The sequence below is a fragment of the Rhinolophus sinicus genome, chromosome 8, assembly GCF_057876585.1.
Source record: "Rhinolophus sinicus isolate RSI-liver-muscle chromosome 8, RSI-T2T, whole genome shotgun sequence".
In the NCBI taxonomy this organism is placed as follows: domain Eukaryota; kingdom Metazoa; phylum Chordata; class Mammalia; order Chiroptera; family Rhinolophidae; genus Rhinolophus; species Rhinolophus sinicus.
In genome coordinates, this window is record NC_142508.1 from 43,764,687 (window position 1) to 43,777,974 (window position 13,288).

Genomic DNA, 13,288 nt, shown 5'->3' on the forward strand with positions numbered 1-13,288 from the left:
TCAAGGTCAGGCTGGAGAGGGAGGAGGCCACTGGGAGTGGAAGCTGCTGAGGAGTTGGGGAGGGCTCCCCAGACCCTCAAATGCTGCTTAGGCAAAGCGAGGTGGGGTGGAAGCGCAGGAGTGGGAGGGTTGGGTGGCTCTGAACAAAGAGGTGGTGCCAGGCGTCACAGCCCTGGGCAGTGAGAGGGAGCACGTTCATTTCCCATGGCCCTTGAGCCCTAGAGCGGGGCATTGTGTGTGCATACCCGTCCAGTTTATGCAAAATTAGGGAGCCCTGAAGCCTCTTAAGTCAAAGACAGATTCCTGGGTGTGTCACTGGGATTTGTGGTGGCTGGCAGCTGGGAGCATCTCAAGTTTTGTCATAGCCCTCACAGCTCTGGGAATCCTCTGCCAGCTGTCCCCTTTATTTGGGTGTTCCCATGCTTGAATCACTCCTCCCAGACCCGGGACCAAGGGCTGCCCTGCTGAGCACAAGTAATTTAATGTCTGATTTTGCCAGACTTCACACACATGGAGCCTTTTGAGATTTTAAGTGAAGATAGCAGAAAAGGTGAATGTAATTTATAGAAATCTGCGTTAGCTGCAACCAAGACTCAAGGAATTTGTTTTTTTCCCCCTAACTTCATATGGACTTTATTATTTATTTAATTACAAAGTTATGCCCTGGTGGTCATAAGATAAACCAGAAACCATTTACTCTCCCCTCTAGATGCAGCCCCCTGAGGTGACTGTGCTAGAGTTTCTTTTCACTTCGCTCTGTCACTCGGCTCTCCTGTGTGGTTCTGTCCCTGGGTATCTCAATATGGTAGCACTTGTGTCACATTCCATGGATGGGCTCCAGCACGTTACCCAATTGCTTCCCTCTGTTGAACACATGCCCTTAGACGTAGTGGTGCTTCTTATTTCTGTAGAACTTTTCCCAAAGAGGGAGTTTTAGACAGAAGAGTTTTAATAAAATTTTACCAATTAGAAAAATTAAATTTTGAGTAATCTGTCTTTTGTCACATGCATGTGGAAAGTGTCACAAGTTTTGTTTGTGTGTGAAGAATAATGCAAGCAAAACAAATACGCAGGACAGTAAATATCACCCAGACCCCAGGCCTTCAAGTGCTGATTTTGGTGCTTGTGTTATCTCTGTGCAAATGGACGTGGCATAAAAAGGCTGGTCCCTTCTTTTTTCGCAGAACTCTTTCCTCTTAGTTAATCATGCCAAGTCCCTGGGCTATGTCCTGCCACGTCTTGGCCACACTGCTACGAACGTGTGCATTTGTACGGTGTGTTGGGTCATTGGTCAAAATGTTACCCTCTTTTAGCCACTTTTCTGCGTTTTGGGGACACAGTTGCTTCACTGTGTTCCTCAGGGTGGATGCACCTCAGCTGATTCACCTGCCCCCTGTTGACAGGAATTTACTTGGTTTCCAGTTTGGGGTGGGTTTTGTTGTTGCTGCCAACAGTGCTGTAATAAACTTGAACAATCCATCCTTACCAACTTGTGCTTTTATTTTGTGGCCTGTATCCCAGGGTGACTGCGTTTTAATATGTGCCAGATAGCTACCCAAACAAGTGGAGCGATTCACATATTTGTAACTTTGATTCTGAAATAATTGCAGACTGGTAGAAAACTTTGAAACTTTCAAAAATTGTGCTAAAATGCTTCTAGGACTGGAGTGCCTGGACGGACAGACCTGCTAAATAACAAAAACCTCACTGATGGCATGTAAAGGGACACAGGAGTCAATGGGAAGAGCTCCCAGTGGCCAAAGCTGAAAGCAATTTGAGCACCAAAAGTAGTGTAGTATTAGGTTATAGCCAAAGTAAAACAAATGAACCCCTATTGATGTAAATGATAAATGGTGAGAACAGACACCTGTACAGAATTCCAGATAATTTCTGTAGCTAACTCCACCTTCAAGGAGGGGAAACAACCCCCACTGCTTAGGTAAGGGCTGCAAAGTGATTTCCTTCCAGAGGACAGTATAGAAAGCAGGGAGAGCTTGACAAACAGTACATCAGCTGGTGATTAGGGTCAGTATCAACAGTGATGAGTCCTGTTGGCAGCATTATCTAGTAATGGTGTGATTAGAATGGTACTTCACCTCTGTGGTCTTCCTCCCCAAAAAGGATTCCCCAAGTCTAGGAAAGAAAACAGACACCAGGCACATCCCAACTGAGGGAGGTTCTACAAAATACCTGACCACTGGTTCTCAAAACTGTCAAGGTTTTCAAAACAAGAAAAGCCTGAGAAACTCACAACCAAGTAAAGCCTTAGGAGACATGAAAGCAGTGTAATGCATCCTGAATAGGATCCTGGAACAGAGAGGGACATTGGGTATAGAGAGTCAGGAAATCTGATTAAAGCATGGAGTTTAACAATAACATATCCCTGTTGGTTCATTCAATTGTGACAAATCAGCACACTAAGGTGGTAATAGGGGAAACCTATTGCTTAGGGGGTGTGGGGTATATGAGAACTTTGTACTATTTTTGCAACTTCTCATAAATCTGTAATTTTTTTTAATTTAAAAAAAGTACAAAGAATTGTCATCTCCCCTTCACACAGGTTCTACAGGATGTTTTGCATTTCCTCCCTCCCTCCCCCCATATGTGTGTATCCGTCCTATAACAAGAACGTTCTCTTACATAACCACAGTCCAGTGATCAAGGTCAGGAAGCTAACAATGAAACAACGCTCTTCTCAGACTTAATCAGATTTACTAATGGTCACACGAATGTTCTTGTGTACAAAAGAAAAAACATTTCCTGGCTAGTGACTCAGTCCAGGCTCACGTGTTGCATTCAGTTGTCAGGTTGGAAGCTTCCAGGGAGGGCAGTTATTTTGCAGAATGTCCCTCCATTAGGTGTTGCTGCCTCATGTTTCCTCGTTCTAGTCAAGCTGTTTTTGGCAGGAATTCCCAGAAATGATCTGCCTTTCTCAGTGCCACCTATCGGGGTGACTGATGCCTTGGTTAAGGTGGTGTCTGTCAGGTTCCTCCACTGTGAAGTTACATTTTCTTTGTAGTTAGTACCTTCTGTGGAGATACTCAGATAATGTAAATATCTGAGTAACATCTCATCAAGCAGTCGGGTGAAAGGAACAGCAGGTACCAAGGCCCTGAGGCAGGCAGATGCCTGATGTGTCTGGGGAGTACATAAAGAGTACATGGTGTCTCAGTGGAGTGAGGGAGCGGGAGAGCAGAAGAAAATGAGGTTAGAGAGGTAACAATGGGCCAAATGAACCTGTGGCCAAGGTAAGGAGTTTGGTTTTATTGTAAGTGTGACAGGAAGCCATTGGTCCAGCATCTCACACTCTTCTTTCTGCTCGATTTTCCAGCCTCACTGATCTCCATGCCTTAAAAAGCAAGCTCTTTCCTACCTCAGGGCCTTTGCTCAGGCTGTTCTCGCCACTTAGGATATCCTCCCCTCTCGTTGCATTCCTGGCTCTTCCTCTTTTAGGTTTCAGCTCCAATGTCACCTCCTCAGAGAGGTTCTTCCAGACCATTATCTCTAAATTACATCCAGCCTGTTCACTCATTCATTCAGCAGATATTTATTGAGCATCTACTATGTGCCCAGCCCTGTTCTAGGCACTGGGAATACAGCAGTGAAAAACCAGACAAGCCCTGCCCTCATGAGGTTCACATTCTAGTCAGGAGGGAGACAATAAATAAGGCAGCAAATGCCAAGGAGAGAATAAGTACAGAGCATGGGGGCAGAAAGTGCTCAGGATGACACTTTTCATGGAGAAGGTAACATCTGAGTAAACACCTTAAGAAGCAAGAAAAGAACATTTCAGGCAGAGGAAACAGTGCAAAGGCCCTGAGGTAGGAGTGTGCCTGGTGTGGGTGAGGATGACTCAGGAGGCTGGTGTGGGAGAGGAAGGAGCGAGGGCGGTAAGGACAGGAGATGAGTTCACAGGTGTGTGTGGGGTGGGAAGATAATACAGGGCTTCATGGACTTGCATCTTGAGGGCGGTGGGAGCCATGATGGAGTTCTGAGCAGAGGCCGAGTGAGATTCTGATTTATTAGGTGTGCACAGGCTCCCTTCTGGCTGCATGCAGGGAACAGAATGTAGGCGATGGGAATAAGGAAAGCAGTGAGGAGGCTGCTACACTAGTTCACACAGATCCACTGGCAACTTGTCCCATCACCAGCTCAGCTCTGGGCCACTGACTTGTTAAAAGGCAGCAGCCACAGGTGGGTTGTTCACCCCTGAACTCCCACTGCATGGAACACAGGGGCCTTCCTTAAATATTTGTGAAGAGACTTGTAGCTCCCATGTCTTGGGCTTTGACTGTATTAAGCCCTGTGCTAGCTACTTAACAATCTTATAAAATCCTCATTACAACTCTGTTGACTGTGTTTTGAAATAATCCCTACTTCATTGCTGGGGAACATGAGGCTCCGAGAAGCTGCATCTGGTCATGTAGTAACACGACAGGGGCTTGACTCCAGCTGCCTGATACAGGAGTTGGAGGGGCAGAGCCAGCCTCTCTGTAGCATCTTCTATTGCCGACGCACCTGCCCAGATGAGGTGTGCTCAAGGCGCATGCGCCCAGGCGCATTTAAAGCGCCTGCCGCGGGTCCACGCTCCAGCCGGAAGAGGTGGGGGCTCGGTTTCGCCTCCGACGCCAGCCTCGAGGATGCTGGTGAGATGTAGAAGCCTGCGTCCCACCTCCCGGTTTGGGCCTCCTTCCAGGCGCTGACCCCAGGCCCTCTTCCTTGCAGAGTCCCACTGCTTCCCTCGACTCAGAGCCCCCGAGCGCCCCAGCTTCTGACGGTATCCCTGCAGGCACGAGCGTTTCCCCAGGACTCTCAGAAAGCCCCCCGGGATCGTGCGCGCCGCCGGGGCTGGAGGAGGCGCTGAGCGCGCTGGGGCTGCAGGGAGAACGCGAGTACGCCGGGGACATCTTCACCGAGGTCTTGGTGAGGGGGCCAGGCGGGACCCCTTGGACGGCGGGCCGCCCCAGGCCCGGAGGGTAGCAGAGTGGGGCGGGTTAGCCGAGGCTAGATCTCCTTCCCAGCCAGCCTCCGTCTCATCCCTTCTTGCTGACTTCCCAGCTCCTCCCCAAGTTCGTGGCTTGGTTGCTGTCCCCCACCCGTTACCCCCAATGCCCTTTCCCATCCTTCCCGCCTGTTTGCAGTCCCTCCTTTGGTATTTCAGAGCCCCTCGTACTTGTCACTTATATATATCGGATTGACAAATATTTAGCGATTTATTAACAAGTGTTTTTGAGCATGTTCTAGGCACTGGGGAATGCTGCTGTGAACAGAGGCAGTCTGTCCTCATTGTGAGGAGGCAAGCAAACGAATGTAGGTGATCATTTCAGAAGGCCGACAAAGACCAAAACGCAGGCCGTGGTAGTCCACAGACATCTGAGACAGGCACTGGCAGAAGAAACATTGAAGGGACGAATTTATTTAACAAACATCTTGTGAGCGTCTCCTGGATCAGGGTCTCTGTTAGGAACCCAGATATAGCTGGGATCTGGTCAGAAATCCCTGCCCTTGCGTGCCAGCAGCCTAGTGGGGCAAACAGACAAAATACACAAGGAAACACTGGCTATCTCCAGACTGAAAATATACTATTGAGGGAAATAAAGTGATGAAATAGGGAGGAGTATAGAAAAAGTCAGGGGAGTTTTAGCTGAGACTTGAATGACTGAGGAGTCAGCAATGCAAGGAGCTCGGAAAGAACCATTTCAGGTGGAGGGAACATTACATACACGCAAAGGCCCTGAGGTAGGGATGATCTTGGCATAGCCTAGGGCCACAAGGCGGCTGGTGTAGCTGGAGTGTGGGTTGTGAAGGCACCGAGGGAAGAGATGTTGGAGCAGGGGCAGGGCCTGAGACAGTCTGAGAGGAATTAGGATTTTCTCCCGAGGGTCCTGGAAACCATGGAAGGGTTTTAAGTTGGGGAGTTTCTTGGTCAAGTTTGTACTTTAGAAAGACCCGTCTGGGGGCTCTGAGGAGGATGGGTTGAGGATTGGTGACCAAGAATGGAGGCTGGGAACCCAGGGGGAGATGAGATGCTCTGGAGTTCCCGTGGCTGTGGGGGCTGCAGACTGGGCGGTGGATAAGGAGGCGAAATCCAGAAGAAAGACCAGGGTTTTCAAGACGGTGATAGGGAAAAGGAGCATATCTGGAGGAGATGCTGGAAGCTAGTTTGGGTGTGGCACTCATGCTGTGTTCAGCTGGGGCGAGGGGGCTGCGGCACCCAGGGCTGGAGCTCAGGAGAGAAGCTGAGGCACAGGTGTAGAGTGTGAGGCCGACCCTACCCAACCCCAGGTGTGCCGCGCGCTGCCCGGGAGGGCCCTGCCCCGCACCGTGACCCCGGAGATGCGCACGCTAGTGGTGGACTGGCTGGTCCAGGTGCACGTACGTACCAGAGAGGGGTCGGGGCTGGGCCTGTGTCACAGCCTGGTGGTCACCCGTGCTCCTCCCCAGGAGTACCTGGGCCTGGCGGGGGACACTCTCTACCTGGCCGTGCACCTGCTCGATTCCTACCTGCGAGTGGGTCGAGTGCGCCTACATCGCCTGCAGCTGCTGGGCGTGGCCTGCCTGTTCGTGGCGTGCAAAGTGGAAGAGTGCGTGCTTCCCGAGGTACTTCCGGGGTAGGGCTGGGAGGGTGAACCCTTCCTACACGCCGCTGTCACAGATTAAACTCTTACTATGTGCCAAGCACTGTGCCCAGCGAGTGCTTTACGTCCTCTTGGACTCTCAGCAGATCTGTATGAGGTGACTGAGGCCCAGAGAGACGAAGATATGTGCCCAAAGTCAAAAGTTGGAACTTGGACCCAGTCTTGAATAGTTGCAGTAGTTAACAGTCCTCCTTGAGAAGTTACAGTTAACATGCGTAAACTCAGTGCTTTATCAGAACTGCCTGGTGAGGTAGGAGCAGTATCTCCGTTTTACAGATGAGGAAGCAGTCTCAGAGCGCTTCTGTGAATGTCCGTCACACAGTGTGCGTAAATGGTAGGGTTTGAAATCGAACCCAGGTCTTTCTGACTCTGGACTGTTCTCACGACTTCCAGACAACAAATCAGTGGCTCCATTTTACAGACCAGGAAACTGAGGACCAGAAAGGAAACAACACAGCGCTCCAGGGCAGGGAGTAACACCTCTTCCCCCCCCCCCCCCAACCCGTAGCCTGCTTCCCTCTGCCTCTTGGGAGCTGGCTCTTTCTCGCAGGCCGAGCTTCTGCGGGCCGAGCGACGCATCCTGAGCCGCTTGGATTTCCGGCTGCACCACCCAGGTCCGCTCCTCTGCCTTGGCCTACTTGCTGCAGTGGCCCGGAGCAGCTCGCAGGTGCATGGGACCGGTTTATGGCTTTTGCGGCTAGGGGCGTGACCTATGCGGGATAGGGGCGTGGCCTGATAGTCTCCCGGCGGCTTTGGCAGGTGATGCTACTTGCCACCTACTTCCTGGAGCTGTCTCTGCTGGAGGCCGAGGCCGCTCGGTGGGAGCCCGGTCGCCGCGCAGCAGCGGCACTGAGCCTGGCGCACCGCGTGCTCAACGGCGCGGGGTCCGGACAGGAGCTGGCGCTTTACAGGTACGTCCACCGTGGAGGGTCTCTTTGCCCTCCCGGGAGGCGGAGGCTTCAGGGTTCTGCCTTCCTGGTCGCTGTCATTACTGTCTCAGAGAATGAGACAATTATAGGGGTGGGGGAGACACGACGATGACAACTAGACTTGATTTTTCTGGGTGGAAGAGAGAATGGGGTGTTTGCTTAGCCTGGGGGCAATCCCATTTGTTTTTCTCTGGGAGTGTCTGGGAGAATGAATGGGTTGTTTGTCTAGATTTGGGGACCCTTAACCATGTCCAGGGTGAGAGATAGACTCTCCCCAGACCCGGAAGATGCTGTGTTCCAGAGTTGAGAATGAGAGGTGTGCCAGCCTCAAGTTCCGCAGCTTCCCTCTAGCCGCGAATGGGGTGTCCCTTCAACTGCTGGAGCTCCGCCTCCCTGTTGTCCATGCCACCAAGGGTCAGGGTGTATCGTCTTTGCTTCCAGCTGTGCCTCCAGGGTAGAGCTGGATGCCTGCCCGTCCTCAGCACTACGCCTTCCCTCCCCGAGGGCCCTGGCTCTCCCTAGCCGCGCCCTGCGGGGAGAATGGAGGTTTGCCCTTCCTTGGCTCCCTCTAGTCACTCTCTAGATAATGGGCCGCGAGATAGCCCCTGGGCAGTCCCCGGGGACCCAAGTCAAAGTGTCTTCTCGGTCTTGAGACCCCAGCTCCGAGGACAGGTCGTCTCCATCGCTACCCCCTGCATCAGCCTCAGTTTCTCCGTCTTCCCGCTGCAGCCCCGCAGAATTGAGCCCGCTGGAGCCGTGCATGGCCCGCGCGGCGCTCAGAGGCCCTGCGCCCGGCCGCGCCGCCATCTTCCTCAAGTACGCGCGGCCCCAATGCCAAAGCACCAGCCTTGCCGCCGCCTGCCTGCTCCGCCGCCCCCAGCCCGGGCCTCCCTGAATCCCTATCAAAAAAGACTCCGTGTGTGTGTGTGTCGGTCTCCCACTTCAATAAAAGAATTTTTTATTCTGAGCGCTCTCTGTTCTCATTGGTCGGATTCCGACCCCTCTCGCTTTTGATTGGTCACTTCCCGGGCCTCTTTGATTGTTGTCACCAAGGCCCTTAATGCAAGCGAATTCCGGACTCCTCCGCGAGGGGGCACTAACGGGCTTCCGCAAGCGCAGCTGCCCGGGATCAAACTGGGCATCCCAGGAACAAACCCTTGCGGGAGATAGATGGACAGGGATGCTGAGAGGAAAATCTCAACGCAAGCTGAATGGCCCTCTGTCTCAGGGTTGGAAAGAATTTAGGAGAAATGGGGACTGTGGGAAACTGAGAATGTCCCCCCCCCCCCGTCATGAATACTACCTCGATATTGCCGGATTTTCTGATTTTGTTCAAGTGAGGCTGAAAATATGCAAATCCATAAATATCTCTGCTTCTATATGTTGGAAACTAATTAAATATTTTTCAATGTTTGTATAAGCCCATCACATTACATATGCTGGACTGCGAGGGTCATCAGTTTGTGAAGTACGGGTCTTTGACAGGTCTTTGATAGCAAGAGTTTGGTAAATGGGACCCGGTTTACTTAAGTTCATTGAGAGATGTGATAAGGTTAAGTTAACATACTCTTACGAGGATGTTACGAGTAGCTTTTGGACATTGCCTGATACCTAGTAGGTGGTGTGAAAATGTTAGCGTTGCATCCTATCAGGGCTGTGCGTCAGGGACAGTGATCCCCTGTTTCTACAAAGCCTCTAGCACCTAGCCATTTAGTAAGTGCTCAGAAAATATTTGCTATGAAGCCGTGGATCTCCATGTTTTTAATTAAAACAAAAATATACCTGAGGTGCAGAAAGGTGAGCTCACTGCTCTAGAATTCAACTTTAGGAATATTAGACTCTTAACCAAGCCAGGGTTTGGATGTGCTGAGAGGAGGAAGTTCCTGCCCCTGAGATATTCGAGATTGGAGGACCAGTGATGGGGAGAGACTCACTTAGCAAAGTACAGTAAGAGATAGAAGCAGATGCTGCTGATGGGATGGAAGGTTCTCTTTTCAGGTTTGGGTATGTTGGGTAGACCTGCCAGGGAGAGGATGTGTGGTGGGGATGGGAGGGGAGAGTGGAAATACAAGCTTGGTGTTTGGGGCTGAGACCCAAACTAGGGTTTTGTGGGGATGGGGAAGTGGTAATACGTAGTAAAGTTATTCATTCATTCACTCATTCATTCAACAATTATATATGGGTGCTGACTCAGAGCCAGGCACTTATGGTCACCTATCTCACAGTCTCACAGATGATAAGAAGCATGGGTTGTTGATTGCATATTACTGTACCAGGCCCTGTGCTAAGTGCTTGATCTGCATAACACGATTCAGTCCCTACAACTAAAGTAAGCTTCTTATCCATGTTATGCAGAAGGAAGGCGAGGTGAGGCAGATCAAGGAGCTTAGCCAAATTTCCACCGTTAAGTACATGGCTAAGGAGGGTTGAAGGACAACCACCTTTTTCAGCTTCAATTTTTCACTCAAAAATTTTCGTCTCACATGTGCTGCTCACTCTAGGCTGTCACTTACTTGCTTTCGCACTGGTTTTCCTACCCAGACACTGAACTTGATGAGGGTAAGAAGCAGATCTCTCTTAGAGTTATCTTCTCCTCCAGGAAACCTTCACTCACCACCTCAGTCTAGGGCAGGTGCCTCCTTTGGACCCTCAGAGCCTCTTGTGCGTCCTCCATCCTGGGCTTGACCCCTCTGCCTGTGCCTCCCCATCCCACCCTGACCACTTTGCCTGAGCTTCTCCTGCGAGCCTGCTCTGGGCCGTTACTGGCCACTTCTCTGTCTCCCAATGGACTAGGAGTCCAGTGAGGGTAGGGTCTGAGGCTTTCTCACTCCTTGCTATGTCCCAGCATCACCCGGCTCAGAGCTGGGCACAGAAAAGATATCAGTGAATATTTGTTTGTTGCATAGATACACCAGTGAGTTTCAAAGTTGCTGTCATTGTCCTATGTTACTGATGAGAATATGGGGTTCCAGGTAATTTAGGTGGTTTGCCCAAGTCATACAACTAGTGAGGAAATCATCAGGGAATTGAATCTGGGCAGTTTGAGTCCATAGCCTGTGTCCTTATCCAATATGCCAAAAGCCTAGTGGGCTGAAACCAGTTTTCTGCGAGGTTAATATCTTTTTGCTCTTTCCCCCAGACTTGTCCTTTCCTTCCAGAAATCTTTGGGAGCTTTGGGCACGGGGGAGGAGAGCAGGTAGGAGGGTAGGGATAGTAAGTGGAGTGGGAAGGAGGGAGAGGCGGGCTAGAGAACGCGGACTGGGGCTGATTTGAAGGAGAGAGTGGGGAAGTCTTGAGGGGTTTCTCTAGACCCATAGGGGGCAGCCGGAGTCGGCTGCCGGAGGTGCGGGGGCGGAGAAAGGGTGGGGACCGGCCCCGCGGGGGGCGATGCGGTAGCTGCAGCGGCGGCCGCAGGAGTTTCCCACAATGCAGCGCGGCGCGCTGTCCCCGGTGCTGATGCTCAGCGCTGCCCCGGAGCCTCCGCCGCGCCCGCCTCCCGCCCTCTCCCCGCCGGGCCCTGGCCCCCGCCATGGCTCATCTCGGCCGGGTCCTGCCCCAGAGCCGTCGGGCGGCCTGGGCGCGGCGCTCGACAGCAGCCTGCGGGCCGCCGTGGCTTTCAAGGCGGAGGGCCAGCGCTGCTACCGAGAGAAGAAGTTCCGGGAAGCCATCGGCAAGTATCATCGGGCACTGCTGCAGCTGAAGGCGGCGCAGGGAACCCGCCCTGGTGGCCTGTCGGCCCCCACCCCGGGACCCGCCACCAGCCCGGGTCCGGCCCGCCTCAGCGAGGAGCAGCGGCGCCTGGTGGAGAACACGGAGGTGGAATGTTATGACTCTCTCACCGGTATGGAGCCGTCGGGGAGCGCAGAGGGTGCATAGGTGACAGAGGTGGGGCGTGAGGGGCAATCGTGAAGCTTTGGGCGCGGGTACCTAGGCTTGAAGGGGCCAGGGCTGAGGTCTGTGCGGGGGAACCTCAGAACTTATCAAGGAGAGGGGTTGGGGTGTAGGGAACCACAGGGATGGAAGGAACTGGGATGCAGGAAATGGGCTTTGGGCTGCCCCACGCGAAACTCAGAAAAGCTCACCCTGGATGAGCCATTAAAGGTCCCCATCCCTCACCTGAGATCGATCTTAGTAGTACTCCCCCCATGGAAATCCACCGAGAGCGCGTGTCTGTGTTTTTCGCGCCCTCTAGCGGCGGCGCAGATTGATTCTATTCTGATTTAGTCAGAAGCTGAGTGAGCGGCCCCTGGTAGCCTGAGAAATCCGTTAGGCCCCGCCCAGCCGTGGGAAAGGATGGGGGATCCCCGCATCCTGAAGGCAAGGCTCCTCGCGGTCAGGTGAGGTGTGGGGGTGCCGGCAGGCTCTGAGAGCACCGGTCCCCGTGCCCCGCAGCCTGCCTGCTGCAGTCGGAGCTGGTGAACTATGAGCGGGTGCGCGAGTACTGTCTCAAGGTGCTGGAGAAGCAGAAGGGCAACTTCAAGGCCACATACCGCGCCGGCATTGCCTTCTACCACCTGGGGGACTATGCACGCGCGATGCGCTACCTGCAGGAGGCCCGCAGCCGAGAGCCCACAGGTGAGGGGAGGGGCGGGGCGGAGCAGGGAGAGGGGCTGAAGCAGAGGAAACAAGGGCGGGAGGGTCAGGACAGAGCTAGTGCTGTATCACCCACCTACGTCCTTACGAGGGTGAGGTTCTCCTCCTACCTATTCCTACACACCCACTCATCCGCCATTCATTCACCCGCCATTCAGATGTCCACTCACCCATCCTTTCTTGATATTTACCCAACCACCTCTCATCTAATCGACTCATCCTGAAGCCACGCACTCAGCGTCTTCCCTGTCTACTCACCCCCTCAGCTTCATCCCCCTACTCATTCATTTACTCACTAACCCATTCCCACCCTCACCCAGTCATTCACCTGTTTCCCCCAAGCCAGCACTCCTGGAGCACTTGCTGAAAGGCAGACCCCAGGGTGGGCAATGCCAGGAATTTGGTGGGGTTGGCAGAGCTGGAGGCTCGTTCCTTGTCCTCTGGGAGATCACAGAGTCTGTGTGTGTGTGTGTGTGTGTGTGTGTGTGTGTGTGTACAGACAGACACAACATGCAGTTTGTATTCAGAGCAATGAGAAGGGAGCACAGCCGGTACATGACCCGGGGCTGTGGGAGTGGAAGCAAGATGGGTTTTCCTGGGAAGTGGTTTGGAGAGAACAGGCATTTTGCAGATGTCACTGGAGGATGAGTAGACGTGTGACAGGAGTCTCTGAGCAGAGGCATTCCTGGCAGCTGGCACAGCAAATGCAAAAGTCTGTAGGTGTGACAACCCACTCTGCTTGTTGGGGCTGGGGCTTTTGGAGAAGGGCTCTGGCAATATTGGCTGTGCGGGGGAGCCACTGAAGGCTGGGGACAATGAGGTGTGAGCCAAGGTGGTGCGGATGTCACCTGCTGCCTCAGGACACCCAAATAATGCCCTGCCCACCTCCCCTGCAGACACCAATGTCCTACGCTACATCCAGTTGACTCAGCTGAAGATGAACCGGTGCAACCTCCAGCGGGAAGACAGTGGCACCGGACCAAGGGATGTCATTGGCTGAGGCCAACCTAGGGGGACTGTCCCTAACCCCTACTCTCTCCTACTTCACCTTGTAATTTCCCAACTCGTGTTCGCTGGTAAAGCACTTATCACTGGTGACTATAACCTCTTTGTGTGATGTTCTGTGGG

At 52.8% G+C, this 13,288-nt stretch overlaps 2 protein-coding genes across 2 annotated transcripts; both read left to right on the plus strand.

Annotated features, from left to right (window-relative positions):
* The first annotated feature begins 4,640 nt into the window (after positions 1–4,640).
* CCNP (cyclin P) lies at positions 4,641–8,534 on the plus strand. The gene is given in 7 exon segments (XM_074314322.2): positions 4,641–4,699; positions 4,701–4,923; positions 6,286–6,375; positions 6,445–6,600; positions 7,147–7,305; positions 7,398–7,549; positions 8,297–8,534. Coding segments are annotated over 7 exon segments (1,005 nt in total). The 3' UTR covers positions 8,463–8,534.
* A 2,397-nt stretch (positions 8,535–10,931) lies between these two features.
* TTC9B (tetratricopeptide repeat domain 9B) lies at positions 10,932–13,264 on the plus strand. The gene is made up of 3 exons (XM_019751350.3): positions 10,932–11,408; positions 11,960–12,142; positions 13,057–13,264. Exons 1-3 carry the CDS (start codon positions 10,994–10,996, stop codon positions 13,158–13,160), a joined length of 702 nt encoding a protein of 233 aa, XP_019606909.2. The 5' UTR covers positions 10,932–10,993; the 3' UTR covers positions 13,161–13,264.
* The last annotated feature ends 24 nt before the right edge of the window (positions 13,265–13,288 follow it).